Source organism: Tachysurus fulvidraco, chromosome 9 (genome assembly GCF_022655615.1).
Source record: "Tachysurus fulvidraco isolate hzauxx_2018 chromosome 9, HZAU_PFXX_2.0, whole genome shotgun sequence".
NCBI classification, from domain to species: Eukaryota; Metazoa; Chordata; class Actinopteri; order Siluriformes; family Bagridae; genus Tachysurus; species Tachysurus fulvidraco.
In genome coordinates this window covers 13,594,996-13,612,359 of record NC_062526.1, presented here as the reverse complement: position 1 = coordinate 13,612,359, position 17,364 = coordinate 13,594,996, and the positions used below count along the sequence as shown (strand labels likewise).

The following is a 17,364-nucleotide window of genomic DNA, read 5'->3' as shown; positions in this document are numbered from 1 at the left end:
TCTTTTATCTCCTCTATATCTTTTTGATCTTGTAGCAGTAAGAGACTTTTTGTGCTTTTATGCCATTTGATATTCTAACAAATTGAACATGAAACATGCCATTCATGCTAATTTTGGGTTATCTTTTCATAAGGTCCAAATGTGATCATTATAGCAGGGTATTACTTGTTCCTTTCCCCTTAACTTATGTCAGCTAAATTTTGAGGATATTATTTTTTCGAAATACTGCTATGTTAGATGTTCGATCCTCCATATTAAGTCCATGCAAGTTATTTTGGTGACAAGCTAATTGACATAGTTTAGTAAATCTTACTGGTTTTATGAGAACAAGCACAGGGTTTAAACTTGTTACACTGGTTTACAAATAAAAATGAAAGCACATAAGCATGTAGTGATATTTTTAAGCTAAAAACAATAAATGTGTTTTAACATTTATTTGTGCTTTTTTTTCAGTCTAAAGACATTTTTTAATAAAGCAAGAGACATGGTATACTTCAAAAGGCTTATCCAGATTCCAAAACTACCTGATGTAAGAAACAATTTTGAAAATTCTGTGTGTGTTTGTTTGTTTATAAGTGTGTGACAAATTAAATGAAAACCATGGGGGGATACACAAAGGAAGTGCAGATCCTTTCAAGCATCTTGTCATACTCACTAGCATTTATTAAAATAATTAGCACACTATTAGTGGTCTTGTGGCATTCATGCCTTGATTGGTCAGAGCTGTTTTGGTGTCACAATCAATATTGGGCCGGTGGTTTTAATGTAATGGCAGCTTGGTATGTAAAGGTAAAATTAAAAGGTAAACTATTGCTAAAAATAAGTAGATGTTCCTTTTATGTCTTTTATTTTAGTGAGCCAGTACAAAAACATCTTAGCTTTCAAATATTAATGTCTAAACACTTTTTCTAGCAAAACATGTAAAGTAAGAAAATTGTACATCAGTAATGAAAGCAACATATTCTGTAACAGGCTTCTTTTCAGACAAAAGAAAAAGGAATTTGACAGACTTGGGGTACAGGCTGTTCCAGAGGCTGGGTTTCTGGCTTTGATGCTCCTGTACTTTTTACCAGATGAACACTAATGGGCGATTTGATGCTAAACAGCATAAAATGATCAATTTAGAGAATATGTTTTCCACAGTTTTACAGAATCTGATCTGGAAGCTTGTCAACCTAATAAATTATTTGCCTTCAGTCCCCTCCAAACTTTCTTCGGGCATCTGCACTAGCAGAGCATGTGAAGCCCATGGTTATTATCCCAGATCAGGAGGAACCTGAGGAGGAGGATGAGCCTGAACCGCTAATAGATGTCAGTGAAGCTTCAGCCAGCATGGCTTCCCAGCCTCAGGTGAGCTTTTTAATCAAAATATACAAAGTTCTTGCCTCGTTCTAAGAGCATGGATGTCTAAAACAAATGTAAACTTCTGCTTCATTTAAATGTTTAGATTATTATTTCTAGAGAATATGCTTCACTGCATAATGAATGCTTAATCTTTAAAGCTATACAGAAAAGTATGTATCCTACATGTAACCCGAAAAGGGGTAAAGCGTTACAACTGTTGTACAACTGTAACCATCTACAAACAGTTTGAATAATAATCACAAATAATAATAAAAACACATAGGGCCATATTCAGAGTTGAGTTACAACTTTTTATAGAGTAGGTCATAGTGAAATTACGCACACTGATCTTTAGATCTCTGTGGGGGATTTAGCCAAAAATAGGCATACCTTAGTTATCCAAAATTCTGAACTTACACTAAAGGTTGTTTCTTGAGTGATTATGCTGTCTACTCAAACAACTACTGAATGCCATTGATGCCAATATTAAATACATTAATACAATACTATTAGTGAAAGGTTTACAAACGTTTTTTTGCACAGAGGAGCTTTTGAAGGAGACACCATCATATAAAGATATGTTCAAATGCATCAATAAAAATATTTTCTGACTGAAATTCCTAGTTACACAGCTCCATGGATATCACTTAGTATTTTGTTAGAAATGTTGATGGTATTTGGGTGTTCAGGCAGGACTTGTTGAGACTTATTTTCACTGATCCACCCATTCATTTACTTGATGCTACAAGAGTTTCATTAGGTGAATGTCATAGCTTGTTCTTTGAACATTGTTCAGGACATAGTTTTAGCTCATATCTGTAAGTCATCCAAAGCAAAAATTGCAATAATATATGTAAAGCTAATTATAAATGTGTGTGAAGAAACCAGGTCTAAGATCAGTGGCCTGTATGAACAAGCAACACAGATAGTTACAGTGCAGTTTGTTGCATCTCACTAGGCAATATCTAATCTTACAGTGCCATGACATAAATTTTTGGTGGCATTTGAGTTGCAAATGATCTGTGAGCATCAGTGGGGATTGCTGTGTTAGTTTGTTTATTTACTTATTTTAACATTATTGTGAATATTGATATTGCCACTCTATATAGGCATGTTCGACTGTACAAATCCTGTTGCATCTCTAGATGGCTTTTGGTTTGGTGTCATTTGCAACAGAGAATGTTATACAAGATAATCTAAAATACTTTCAGATCATTAATCAATTAGTGGACTTTAAACAGTCTAGGAGCATATCGTGCAAAAACTGAAACTTGCTTTTCAAACCTTTACTGGTATTCTGACTTGAAAGGAGAACGAATAATGCAAGAGTTTTTTTGTAGGACATCCATGCTTTTCCACATGCTTCACAATTTTATTATTTTTTTTCAGCAGGTTGACATATTTGATCAGACATTTGGGCCCCCAAATAATGGCTTTGATGACAGGTACTAAAATATTCAATTGCTTCCAATTGTTTACAGTAAGCTATTTTCAATGAGCCACTCTAAATATATAATTTTCATGATTTTTCATTGTACATGATCTTCAGGGACCTACAGATTGACAGATTGAAGCATGAAATAGAGCTACTTCGAGCTGAAATTGAGAAGATCAAAGCTGAGGTAAGAAAAAAGCAATATGGCTGCAAAATTGCTGCAGATGAACACAGTTCACAAACACAAGGAAGAACATGGTTTAAATAATTAGTCTATTTAACCTTCCTATTTTCCTTTCCTGCATTTCTATGCAAATTAGGAGCACCGATTCAACTTGACCTTGTCTGTTTTGACTGCTTATAAAAAAATGAAGTATATATGATATCCATTTTTTTCACCTTTTTAGCCTAACTTGTTTTCAACATATTAACATGTATTTTGCAAAAAAAATAAATAATAATAATAATAATAATAATAATAATAATAATATTTGGTATAATAAACCTTATTTATTTAGTAAAAAAAAAACTAGAATATTTTTAAATTATTTTCACTATACGGGCACAAAAGTTGATGCACAATTGCAGGTTGGTATATTTCAAAGCCAGGAGGTTGTTTTGAAACCATTTTGACCATTTTTAATGTCAGCAAATAATTAAACCTGTTTTTTTCCAGGTCAAATTGACTTGAATGCTTATAAATCATAAACTTTACAATTATCACCATTCTGTGTAATCACCCTTACATTTGTGAACATTATGCACTTGTAATGTCTATTTTGACCACCAGATGTCCTCTGATCACATCACATCACATACACACACACACGCGCGCGCGCACACAGAAGAGAAGATATTGCCCCGACCTGGACAAATGCATACTGTATAACAAGTGTGAAATATTTTTTGGAAGCCCAATGAAATGCAATGCCCAATGCGTGTGGGTGTGTGCATGTGCGTGCGTGTGTGTGTGTGTGTGTGAAGCTTGTTGGTAGAGAAGATTTTGCCCCCAGCTGGACAAATGCATAAAACAAGTGTGATTTTTTTTTTTAGAAATGAGTAGCTTTTGTTTTTACTGGAGACCTAATGAAATGCAATGCCCAATGCGTGTGGGAGTGCGTGTGTGTTTTGGGTGTGTGTGTTAGTGGAAATTTTATGTGTGCATTTTGTGTCTGTATGTATGTTCATTGCACTGAAAAGGGCAAAAGTGTGACCTATTGCCCCACTAAATGTGGCCGGGCCCAACTGACCCTGGAGGATCCAAAACACAAAGTATATAGTGGTCCGAACACACAGTTCAACGAAAATAGACAAAATTAATTGCAATGTTCCTAATTTGGAACAATCTTGGTAAATTTCAGGCAAATATGTGGAAGAAAACCCAAGTTATGACGCATTAAACTTTCATTAAACTTTCCAGCTGGGTCAGATAGACCAAGGTTAAACCATGTTCTTCCTTGTCTTTGAGAACTGTGTTCATCTGCAGCAATTGTGAGCCATATTTCTTTAGCTTGTTTTTCAGATTTAACAAGAAATAGGTAAGACTGATTAACTGTCACACCAGTAAAAAGGAAAATGCTAGTTATAGATACAACTATGACTCTGTAAACAAAAAATTCAGGGGTGATTTTTATCATGCTCTGATGCCCATGATCAGAAAATGGTCGTCTTCTTTCTTCATCACTGGCCATGACCAAAAACACAACCCAAATGTGAAGGAGAGCCGGCATCCTTGCCACACTAAGACACGGTGCTAATTGTCCCCCCAGCTTTCTACTGGCAAAAGTTTAATTTTAGCTTTAAGTTTAACGTATATAAGCAGTAAATCATGTTCCCTGATACTGCATTCAGTGGGATCCAAAAACAGAATTATCTTTTTTTTTTTTTTTGTGCTACAGCCATATGATTGGGCAGCTACAGTGTTGCTTGAAAGTTTGTTAACCCTTTAGAAATTCCTATATTTCTGCATATATATGACAAAAGCTACCCTGAAAAGCTGAAAAGCAGGTATTCAGCTAACAATCCTGCATCAGTGTGGAAAGGCTTGCAAGAGATCACACCAATTAACTTTGTCCTCATTTAACTAGGGGGGACTCAATACTAATCCTTGATATAGCCCCACCTCCACCTTGAACTCCTCTGTCTGACCTATAGCACATCTCACTGCAGTCATATCATCTCCTCTCATACATATCCTGAACTACTCTGATGTACTTCTCTGTCACTCCTGACATCTTCATACAGTACCATTGCTTCTCTTGGCACCCTGCCATACACTTTATGTAAATCCACAAAGGCACAGTGGAGCTCCTTCTGACCATCTCTGTATTTCTCCATTAACGTTCTCAGATCAAAAATTCTTCTTCTCCTCCATTCCTAAGGCATCTTCTTACTCTCTAAAATCCGGTTGAACAATCTACATAGAAACTCCACTACTGTCCCTCCACAGGAATGTCAACTGGACCAAAAGCCTTTTCACTCTTGATTTGCCTCATAGCCTTCCGCACCTCATTCTTTGTAATCTTTCCTATTTTTTGCCCTACAATATTCACCTCTTCCTTCCGTCTTTCCCTCTTATTTTCCTCATTCATCACATACATTTTTTCTGCACACTCTCCTCACCTCTTAGCACCTTTCCATCTCTATCTTTAATCAGACCTTATCTGTACATCCTTTCCATCTCTCTCTGCCTCTCTAATCTGTACAAGTCCATCTCGCCTTCCCTCATGTCTAACCTGGCAAACAACTCATCGTGTGCTTTCGATTTGCCTTTGCCTCTTCTCTTCACTCTGTGCTGTGATTCCTTGTAATCCTGTCTACTTTCTTCAGTCCTCTCTACGTCCCACTTCTTTTTAGCTAGCCTCTTCCTCTGAATGCTATCCTCTACTTCTTCTTTCCCCACCACCAGTCCACCAACATTTGATTGTCCACTGACTAGATTTACAGACAAAATTAATCAATGATGGAAAAAGCTACAGAGCAATTGCAAAGACCATAAACATCCTTGCTAGTACAATTGTTTGAATGTGCAGGTGGAAAGTTTGTGAAACCACAAATAATAATCCTAGGACTGTTGTATCCCATAAAATTTAACATGCTTTCAGACTAAAAATCAGGAAGATAAGAATAAAGCCAACTGTAAACAAATGAGTTGTAGAATAACCTAAAACACAGCCCAGTATGCAGTGAACTGTTTCAACACCATACACAAATCTCCTCTGCTAAAATGGAAGCACAGACAGTTTCAATTTGCAAATGAGAATTTTTACAAATTGGAAAAACAGACAAAACAAAAACTTTTCACAGTAATTCTGCTCATCATGTGTATGATCCTAGAGTCTTTCATGATGTGGGCTGCTTCTATGCAAGTAGTCCTGGGGCATTTACACATAGAGGAAATCTAAAAAGAGACATGAACGTACCATGGCATATTAGAGAAAAAAAATTCTCATCAGCCAAGAAACTTTTATTTTGACTAGACATAACTTATATTCAAAATAACTTAAGGTTTATAAAGGAAATGTGATGGTGTGTGCATGGCTAGCCAATGTTCTGAAGATTTTCAACTTGAGAGGGGCCCTCATAACCTTAGGAAATTGTAGATGATTTTGTCAAAAGGGATGGCACAAAATTCGACCAAAGTGCTGGAAAAGCATTACTTCTTTACACACATTTCTCAAAGCTATAATTTCAAACATGGCAAACCTGGTCTATATATTTTAGACTTTAAGTTAAATTATGAATAGATGACAAGTAAACCAAACAAACTGCAGCAAAGTTTAAAGAAATCTACAAATGTTAAAGCAATTACTTTGGATTTGAACACCCTATGTAGTCAGTAATTAGATATTAGTAACCTTTGGTAGATACTGTGTACAAGTATGTATATCTTTGCATATAACATTCCTATGTCTCTTCCTAATGTAGGCTCAGCGATATATAACTCAACTGAAATCACAGATCAACAGTTTAGAGGCAGAACTGGAGGAGCAGAGGGTGCAAAAACAGCGTGCTCTTGTAGAGAATGAGCAACTTCGTATGGAACTGGACACTTTAAAACGATTCAATGCAGAATATGAGACAATGCAGTCTACATTTTTGGAAGCTGACAGTGAGTTTAACTTGCTTCTACTGTAAAATGGCTTATAAAACCCTATGTCACTGAAAAATGTATGCTGTCAGTAATACACAAACTTGTTGTAATAAAATAATACTATCTAATTTATCCTCAGAGAGGTCCCAAGCTACAGAGCTACGCTATAATAAGCTAAAGGAAAAACATGCAGAGTTGGTAGCCAACCATGCAGAGTTGCTCAGGAAGGTTGGTTTTTTTTTTTTATTCTTGGAGTTATTTAATTAATTTTCCTTTTTGGAGGGGGGGCGTCTGATTTGAGTATGTGTGTATGTACGTGTGTGCACATGCATGCATTTATACAAGACATCACTGCAAATTATTTACATTTTTCTGCCTTGTAGAGTGCAGACACAGTTAAAATGCTCTCAGCCACTCAGCAGACCCAGGAGGAGGTTGCCAGAACTAAACAACAGTTGTCCTTTGAAGTGGAGAGGATCAAACAGGAATCTGACATGAAGGTTTCTACATGCACACAGATGTGCCCACATACATTCATGCATTTACTTGATTTGTTTTTATGGTTCAGAAAGCTCTCCTATAGTGAAACCATGGTCATGTTTCGGTCTATAAGTATTTGGACAATGACACTTTTTTTTTTCTTAATTTGCTTCTGTACACAACAGTGGATTTGAAATAAGGCAGTCAAGATGTAATTTGTAGAGTTATGAAGTTTACCTTTTTTACTAGATGTGAAGACTTTCAGCTTTAGCTAAAGAGGTTTAATAAAAATATCTCATTAACCTTTTAGGAATTATAGCCCAGCCATTTTTACACAATGCCACCAATTTTAAAAGGCTTGAAAGTAATTGGATGAACTGACATAATTCTACCTATATGGATTATTTTAATACTTGGATGTAAATACTTTGCAGTCAGTAATTACCTAAATTCATAGACATAACCAAATGAGATTCATCCTTTGAGATGCAGGCTTTTCCCTCAGCCACCATCATTTTGTTGGTCTTTCTGTCTTCAGTTTTGTCTTCAGTAATGCAGAGCATGTTCAACTGGGTTGAGGTCAGGTTACAGACTCTGTCACATAAGGACATTTCTATTTTTACCCTAAAAAGCTCTTTGGTATGTTTTGTGTCATCATCACAGTGTAAGTGCTGTCCTATCAATTTTGCAGCATTTGACTTAATCAGAGAAGAAATTAAGCTCTTTACTTCTGTCAGCGGTCACATCAATAAACACCAGGGATTGAATTTTATTGACGGTTACAAATGCAACTGCCTCTGCCATAACACTGCCTCTGCCATTTTTAACAGGTGTTGATTTAGGCACTTAACTACTGATTCTCTGATAGATAACATTTTGTTAGCATCATAATATCCTGCTTCACATGCATTGACTCCTTTTTGGAACATGTGAACTAAATGCAAATTCAACATTTGGAATCAACTCCAGACCTTATATTGGCTTATATATCAATATACAGAGCTTATATTGGCTTTATTTGTCATGACAAAGGGAAATGGGAAACACCTGGCCATAAAAACTGCTTATCAGTTACTTGTCCGGTAACTTTTGTGCCTGTGAATATAGATGGACTATGAGCAAAATGGATGTAATTTTTTAAATGGTTAATACAATATCTTTGCTAAACCCCTTGAATTAAATCTTGATAGCTTCACTTAAAATCCATCATGGTGGTGTACAGTCTTGAAAATGTCCTAAATATTTACAGACCTGATTTTACATTTTGTAGCTGGATGAGCAAAAGTTTGAAATGGACAAATTGAGAAGAGATTTGGAGGAGAAGATTGGAGAGATCCAACAAATAAAAGGGATATTACAGACTTGTGAAAAGGTATGTACAGTAGAAAGATTTGTGTCTATCTGAATATACATAATATTAAGAACAAAATAATAAAAAGTAATTAAGAACAAAAACAAAATAAATTGACATTTTTAATTGTTTAATTGTATGCTCCTAACATAAACTGTAGGGCAGTGAGCAGCTGAACAACTCTATAACCTCAATGCAGACAGAAAAGGAGCGCCTGATGCGCTGTTTGAGTGAGAAGCAGGCTGAGCTATCCTCTCTGAAGCAGGCAGCCCAGCTGAAGGAGGCCTCACTCCATCAAGAGAGGGAGAGGAGTAGCAAGGACCTGGAACAACTCCAGGGAAAACTGAAAGAGAAGGTAGACTGGGTGTAACTAGACCAGCTGAAAACAACAGTAAAGTGACAAATAACGAGTATAATTGATTTTAGGAGGACAAGGCATTGCAAAAAATGTGAACCAAAGCAAATTTAAGTTTTTCTTATTTTTTAATCAGTATTTTCTTATACTGACCATGAGGGTGCAGGAAGGCCTGACATCCGCAAATGGGACCTGTGCGCACAGCCCAGCACCATGCAGCTTGATTGTCATTTGTCAGAGAATTCCAAAATTGAATTTATTTTCAACACTAATAGCAGGTTCTCTCCAAGCACATGAAAGTAATTGCATTTGGAAAGTTTTGCTGCATGCAACAGACACGATCAGACATAATCAGTGTAGCAGTTGGTCGCAGATGTATAGGGAAAAATATCTTTGGATCAGATTTAGCCAACGGCACTGCAAATAAATGCACAGCATACACCATACATAATATGGTCATGTGGTTTGCCCAAAAGAGCATCTTTTACACGGTGAGACTTATAATCTCACCTGAAATAACCTGGTTTATAATTGCAAACTACATGTTATCACCTTGGGTGCAAATATGAATTAAACTCCTGAGTCTAAAAAGCACAAAAAAATCTATCATTTAGGTTACTGTACATCAGGGGTGTCAAACTCTGTAATTATATTTGGGCCACGAGATCATATCAAATGTGCATTACAGCTGGCTAGCCGCATGCTCCGCTAATACTACAAATCCCAGAATGCCTTGCCACTGTATTGATGCGTAGTCACGAACAGCAAGCGCCCCTCATTCTCTGTTGACAGTCGTTAACAATCATGCTACAGTCACATTGGGCAAGTTAATTCCACCCTCCACAAAAACGGCCAAACGAAAGATGGACAATAGGAGCTTTCAAGACAGTTGGGAGGCAGATTATCTGTTCACGAATGTAATGGACAAACCTGTTTGTCTTGTGTGCTAACTGAGCTAACGTGTCTGTAACGAAATAATATAACATAAGAAGACACTATGAAACGAAACATTATGAGAAGTATAAGGATCTGGACGTAAAGCAGAAGCTCTAGAACTCAGAGGAGATGAAAAACAAGTCTGGTTTCCCGGCAGACTATGTTCTGAAAGCAAAATCAAAAAGCTGTAAAGCATTATTGTGGCAGCAGAAACAGCAATATCTTCCCGGCCCTTTAATGAGGGAGAGTTTGTCAAAAAGTGTATGGTATTGTAATACCAAGCTCTGGTTGTTCCAAATCCTGTATTTAAGCAAAACTAAAGTTTGTTTCCATATGAAAAAGGTTGAACATTACATATCAGTTGCAGTTAATTTTTCAATAAATATTCAGTTTGGCCCGTGACTTTATCTCAGTTTTATATTTTGGCCCACTGTGAATTTGAGTTTGACACCCCTGCTGTACATAAAACATTAATGGAAACAGGGGTGGCACAAAACCCAGCACAGAGGCAAGTGTCCGAGAGGGCGTGACCTCTGCATTTGCATTCTTGGTCACATTCATAGTTATTTACATTGGCTTTACATATTAGTAGTTTTCAATATTGTTCAGACCCCTTTGTATTTTTTTCATATTTTTCAGTTTTCTTTTTCATATTTGTTGTTAAAAATTACTTCAATTACTTTTGATTTGGAACATTTATATGGTTTACAGATTTCAAATCTGTTTGGTTTGCCCACTTGAGGACATTAAGAGACTTGTAGTAAGGCCACTCCAGTGTAGTCCTTGTTGAATACTTTGGGTACATTGTTGGGTAATTGCCCCCTTTTTGCAGTTCATCTTAAGTTGACAATCAAGTGTTTAGCTATTTGCAACAACCATTTTTCCACATAATATCTGTAATACATGACAATTTGGAGATTGTGAAAACATCTTAATAAGAGAGAGTTATGTGCAACTAAAATTGCCAAAATTATTTGTTTTAGAGAAAAGATCAAGCACAGAAAACATAAACTCTAATATAACATTAGAAATAACAGCTGCCTGACAATGTAGTATCTGGCACAAAGATGCAAAAGATCCTTTAGAATCCTATAAGTTGCAAGGTGGGACCCCCATGGATAGGATTTTTTTTTTTGCCCAGCACTTCACACAGAGACAATCATGCAATCTCTGTTGTTAATCATGCAATTTCTAAACAGTTAATGCATTGTTGTAGTGTGCACTATTTACTATCAGAAGAGGCTACTGCTATTACCATGAAGGGTTGTATTTGGTCAGCAACAATGTTTAGGTAGGCTGTATTTGTCAAAGTAAATTGACCAGAGCTTCACACTGCTTCCATCAACTGGACTTTGCTTCCTAGTACTAGCTGGTGCTAGCTAGCTCTTCTCCAGGTAAGCAGCTCACATCCAAATGATTGATTTAAAAGAGACTTGATCCACAAAAGCTTGGGTTAGGGTTAGGGTTCTGTTTGCGAATTTACGGACATTTGAGAGGAACTCCAACATAAAAAAGTGTAAGGTTGTAGACTAACCATGTAAATCACCAGACCTTGTGTTAAGCATGTGTTTTTACAAAAATGGCATAATATGATTTTTTTTTTTTTTTAGGTTGTTAAATTACACATGTAAACAACAGAATTTTTTTTTTTCAATCTTTAAATTTTTACCTTAAAATATTAAAAGAATTGTGGGTTAAAGCAGTTACTTTGATGTAAAATCTAATATCACTGAAAATGTTGCTGTGTTGCACTGCACATTTTATTCTTTTAGTGAATTATTTGTTAAATATTACATTACCTTATTTTACCAGACATCATAATGATTTATTCATTCAAACCCGACCACCAGACACCAAATCCAAGCATGTTTTTACATTTACAGCATTTAGCAGACGCCCTTATCCAGAGCAACTTACATTTTTATACAACTGAGCAACTGAGGGTTAAGGGCCTTGCTCGGTATCCCAGCAGTGGCAGCTTGGTGGACGTAGGACAATAACTTTTTAACAATAAATAATCTGGCCATAAAAATAATCTAATAAAAAAAATCAGCGGAAAAATATTTTTCACTGCGTAGTACATTAGAAAAATTATTATTTATCATTATTCATATAAATGTATAATGACTTCACGAGTCACAGTTGAGCATTGAAGGGTTCCTTTTTGATCATGATCATAGTGTACTTATTATTCTGGAGTGTATAATATAGATCTCAAACATATCTATCAATACCTCTGTAAAGTGAAAACTTTTATGCATTCCATGTTTGTGCTGATGTAGCTTGGCCGTGAGGAGCAGTTGCAGCAGAAGTTGTTGGATGAGCAGTTTGCCCTGTTGCAGGGTACAGTAACTGAGGCTGAAATCATCATTCAGGATGCTGTTGCAAAAGTAGATGATCCTTTACATATCCGCTGCACCAGCTCCCCAGGTACTCGATTTACATACCTTTCCATATTGAATTATATTTTTAAAACCCAGTAAATAAAAGTCTTCCTATGGTAAGAAGATCTAGAAATTCAAGAAAATTTTATGTCTTACTTTCTCTTTTTAGATTACCTTGTTAGCCGTGCAGAAGATGCACTGGGCTCAGTGGCTAAAATGCAAGCTGGCCACTCACACTATATGAAGAATTTGGAAGGTGTTTTTGTGTTGTTTTGTTTGATTGTTTCTTTACTACCTAGCTACTGTCTTACTTCCTGTTTTGGAAAAAAAAATTGTGTATATCATTTGTGCAGTTTTATAGCACACAACATTATACACTCCTGAATAAAACCTTAAGACCAGGGGAAACAGTAAAAGTATTCGCAGCGCTAGTCGATCATAACCAGGTTGTAAGTACTGCTTCAAAATGACAAAAGAAGAAACAGGAGCAAGAGACAAAAAGTAGGCTATTTATTGAAAACTGCATATAAACTCAAACAGGCTGTTCATCAGCTGATCAAAAGACCATAGCCTTAAAAATTTAAAATCTCCTCTGGCTTTTCATGTCATTCAGGCAGTCACACTAACATCGTCTCCTGATGGCAAAAGCAAAAAGGCTTTCTGTCTTTGAATGTGGCAGGATTGTTGAGCTGCACAAGCAAGGGCAATGAGCCATTGTCGTGGAGGTTGAACACAGTAAGAGAGTCATTTTAAATTTCTTAAAAAATCATGAGAGTTATGGGAGAAAAAAATTTCACCTGCACGGTGCCACAGGATACGACTTTTCTTGAAGACACAGGCCGAACCTCGACCAAATTAAGACCTTTACTGATTCTGACTGCAGCAAAAACAACCATAAAGGGTCATCTGCAAGAAAAGGGCTTAAAGAACAAAAATGTCTTCAAAGGCCACGTCTCCTCCCACACCACAAACTTGTCCGTTTGGATAATGCAAGGAAGCACCAAACATGGGACATTGAAAGGTGGAAGAAAGTTTTTAAATTGCCTGCTTTTTAGTTTTTGTCTCTTGCTCCTATTTCTTCTTTTGGCATTTTGAAGCAGTACTTACAACCTGGGTACAATCCACCTGCATGAAATATGAATAATTGTATTGTTTCCCCCGTTCTTATGATTTTTCAGGAGTGGATGTGATGTTCTAATGATTTATCTATTACTTCTGTTTACCTAATTTAGTAAACAGTTTAATTTATTAATTTTTTTTTTTTCTGACCAGATGCTGGGCCTCTGCTAAGGGCTCTGACTCTGTTTTGTCATCTTACTGCTGACACCATTATCAACGGGAGCGCAACAGCACACACAGCACCTGTAGATCTTGGTGATCGTAAGTCTGACATAGTTTAGCACATGTGCAAACAGAAAAAACACAATGCTTTTACAATTCTATCAAATATTTGTCTAAACTAGCTTGACTATCTTGAGTGCTGTTTCAGCCAATTCAGCTGGTGGTATATGTGTAATAATGTGTTAAATATGTAATATTTGTTAACAGTAAGTTGTTGTTTATTGTGTGTTCAGGATTGATGGAGAACTGCAGGGCTTGTGCCACTCAAAGCTTGAACTTTCTACAGGACCTGAAGTCTAAAGTTTCCATAAAGGGTGCTGATCCAGCATCTGTTCGTGTTGTGCTTCAGAAGGTGTTGCAGATTGCACAGGTGAGGCAGAATTTACATTATAACAAAATAAAACATTGAATGTAAAATATATACTTCCCACATTTTAATTCTCAGCGCCCAGGAAGAGATTATGATGATGACGACGACATTTATTTATACAATTGTGGATCACTTTATTAGGAACACTGTACCAATACTGGGTAGAGCCTCCCTTTTTTATTGTGGCATAGATTTCACAAGGTGTTTGAAAATCTGATGTTGATATGATTGTATTTCTCAATTCCTGCAAATGTTTTGTGGGCACTTTCATGCTGTAAATCTCCCATTTTACCACATGCCAACAATGTTCTATTGGATTCAGATCTGGGGTCTCATTTATAAAACTGTGCATAGGATCCCTACTAAAAGTTTACGTACGCCCAAAAGCCAAAAGTGCCGTACGCCAAAAAATATTCCGATTTATAAAACCATGCATACGCACACCTGTAAGCAATGCACAGCCTCATATCCCGCCCTGTACACGCACATTTTTACACGCCCTTTACACGCTCCACAACTGCGCGGACACGAGAGTGCGCACATTCTCCCGTCAAGTTTGTTTTTTTATAGATCACAACCTTTGCATGGGAACTTTATAAATGAGACACCGGGTGACTGTGAATGCAACATAACACTGAACTCCTTTTATTAATGAAAACAGTTTGAGAAGACTGAGAAGGTATCCATTAGAAGATGAGTAATTTGTAACCATGAAGGAATTCCCATGGTTCATCACAGATCGTTTTGATTGTTGATGCATGATTTTGAACTTCTGCCACATAATTGTCTGATTAGGTAACAGCAGGAAGATTTATATGTACAGGGGTTCCTAATAATGTGCTTAGTGAGTGTATGCACATGTAATTTCAAGTAAAACATCTCAAATTTTACCATTGCAGCACTATTCCAATTGCCAATTTTTTTTCCATATAGTGTTTTGTTTTGTTTGTTTTTGTTGGTTTGTTTTTTTTACCATCCAGCTGAACATTGGGCTTTCTTGCTTTTGCCAGTTTCAGCTACATATATAATTAGGTTGCTAATCAACCAATTATGTGTTTATGTAGTAAGTGTGAATTAACATACCATTAAAAGACTAAGTACATTGTGTTTAAACTGATATCTAGTTAGGCTTCTTCCTCAGTGATGCAACAGTATTTAGGATATAATGCTAATATGAGAAACTAACTAAACTAAATCTTTGAGAACCTCTACTTTTATATTTTTAATCATTTTTAATCAATTTAAGCATTGTGTTATTTACTGTCTGAGCTTCAAGTGCTCATGATATACCAAATATATTTTTATTTAAATGGAGATTAAATGCATGAATTTAGGTCATAATATATCTACTTCTATAATTATTATCCAAATTTCTCTCTTATTCTGGTTTCTTGCACCTTGTCTCAGGACCTAAGGCCTAAAGGAGTAGATGTTGGAAGGGACGAGCTGGGAGACATGGTAGATAAAGAAATGGCTGCCACTTCTGCTGCTATAGAGGAAGCTGTGAGGAGAATAGATGTAAGTTTAAATCATCCTTTCTTTAACAAGATTTTAGTGATTGTCAGCGAGACTTGCAGTTTTTATCAGATTGTTTGATAAACTTCCTTCTTATTTAAGTCACTGATTATATAGTGGATTGTTTCCTCCAGATTTTAAAAATTTTTTTTATTGTTTTTAATGGTGCTCTGCAGGATATTTGGAATTTTGGAATCTTTTTTAAAAAACAAATGCTGATTGAGGTTTTTCTATAATTTTGTCCAGAATCTTTGATAGTCTCTTTTTATTCATGATGCTGCTTTTTCAGTTATGTTTCTACCAAACTTTTCACTGCTCGAGGAATAGGTGAAATTAAAATGAGAACTTGTGACACTGTGTTAATTCTGATGGAAACTGGTTCAACCAAATCCTATTTAGGGGTTTCAAAAACAAAAAAAAAAACAGATGAAGTCCCAGAAGGCTAGTGGTTACAGGGCATTTTCTTTCTTCTCAATTTCAGCAGTTAGAGAACAAAATGCCCTACTCAGAATTTACTATTTAACAAGTTAAGTTAATGAAACCCAGAAGCATCATTATCAAATTTGATTACACTTTATGTAAAATAAAGTCTGTATACCTTCAGAACTGTTGAGAGTATAGATTGTATCAAGTATGATATGATTTCAGAATGTATGTTACATTTGTACTGCCATTGATTTGCCATGCTGTTGGTCTGCCTGCAGGTGGTGATGAATCAGGCGAGAAGAGACACTGAAGGAGTCAAGCTGGAAGTGAATGAGAGGTGGACATTGTTTTATACTTCATCAAATTGAATACATTTTAGTCTATAGAGTTGTGCGCTTAAGATATTTGGATGCCCTATGTATTTTTACTTTATCTAACATTCAGGAACTAAACTGGAATTTGAAAGGTAGGGGAAAAGTTGATGAACAAGGTTCTAGTTTTACTAAGATCTCAAAGGACACATTTACACATTTTTACAAAAAGAGTTTTTATGAAAAGTGCCAGCTCAGTGTTTTCACCTTAGTGAAAACCAACTGACAACACACGGAAGACAATAAATGCAGTGCACTTTGTTTTTGATCATCAAGCCAACAAGCTAACTACTGTACATTTTACATGTAAACTAATATCATATTTAGACATGTTTATGACTGAATTAAAGGTTGAAAGTTAGTATTGTCATGTGGAACTTTCTGTGTGTGTTAGTCATGATGCACTCCTAGTACAATAATATTCTCCAGTAAGAAATCCAGTAATAAAATGATGTACATTTTTAACAAGATCACCCTTTTCTCTGAATCTCATGCATATATGGCATGCTGAACAGTTGTATTTCAGTAGTAGATGTCTGTGTTACTTTATTTAGATTACATTTTAAGCTTTATTACCTATTGAACCTGCATACTGGATTGTTCAAGATATTGCCAGCTAACTTTACCTACTGCTGATACTATTATTTACTTTGGTTGTTACAGCACATGCTTATTAATGTGCTATTATTCATTTTTAGAATACTGAATAGCTGCACTGACCTCATGAAGGTAAGAATTTACAAATGATCAGAATAATGTTCAATCAACTCCTCTTAGTGATGTTTTTTTCTTAATTCCCATTGTTATTGTACCTTTTTCACCCATATCTTCATGCATTTTATTTTGCCTGCCTTTTAGGCTATCCGTCTCCTAGTGCTGGCATCCACAGACCTGCAGAAGGAAATTGTGGAAAGTGGAAGGGTAATGTTTTTTTTTCCTTTTATGTAAATATTTTTAATTATG

General features: G+C 36.0%; 1 protein-coding gene across 2 annotated transcripts in view; it reads left to right on the top strand.

Annotated features, from left to right (window-relative positions):
• The window catches only part of hip1rb (huntingtin interacting protein 1 related b), a 51,038-nt gene that overhangs the window by 17,895 nt on the left and 15,779 nt on the right, over positions 1-17,364 (top strand). Inside the window, exons 10-26 of one of the 2 annotated variants that reach the window (XM_047818545.1) lie at positions 454-529; positions 1,198-1,350; positions 2,737-2,789; positions 2,894-2,966; positions 6,707-6,890; positions 7,012-7,100; positions 7,256-7,372; positions 8,623-8,724; positions 8,864-9,058; positions 12,277-12,424; positions 12,548-12,634; positions 13,651-13,758; positions 13,953-14,089; positions 15,497-15,607; positions 16,309-16,367; positions 17,100-17,130; positions 17,260-17,322. In XM_047818545.1, coding sequence (XP_047674501.1) covers positions 454-529; positions 1,198-1,350; positions 2,737-2,789; positions 2,894-2,966; positions 6,707-6,890; positions 7,012-7,100; positions 7,256-7,372; positions 8,623-8,724; positions 8,864-9,058; positions 12,277-12,424; positions 12,548-12,634; positions 13,651-13,758; positions 13,953-14,089; positions 15,497-15,607; positions 16,309-16,367; positions 17,100-17,130; positions 17,260-17,322 — 1,786 coding nt within the window. Of the gene's footprint in view, positions 1-453; positions 530-1,197; positions 1,351-2,733; positions 2,790-2,893; positions 2,967-6,706; positions 6,891-7,011; positions 7,101-7,255; positions 7,373-8,622; positions 8,725-8,863; positions 9,059-12,276; positions 12,425-12,547; positions 12,635-13,650; positions 13,759-13,952; positions 14,090-15,496; positions 15,608-16,308; positions 16,368-17,099; positions 17,131-17,259; positions 17,323-17,364 lie in introns of both variants that reach the window. The other variant, XM_027145662.2, reaches the window with a different exon arrangement.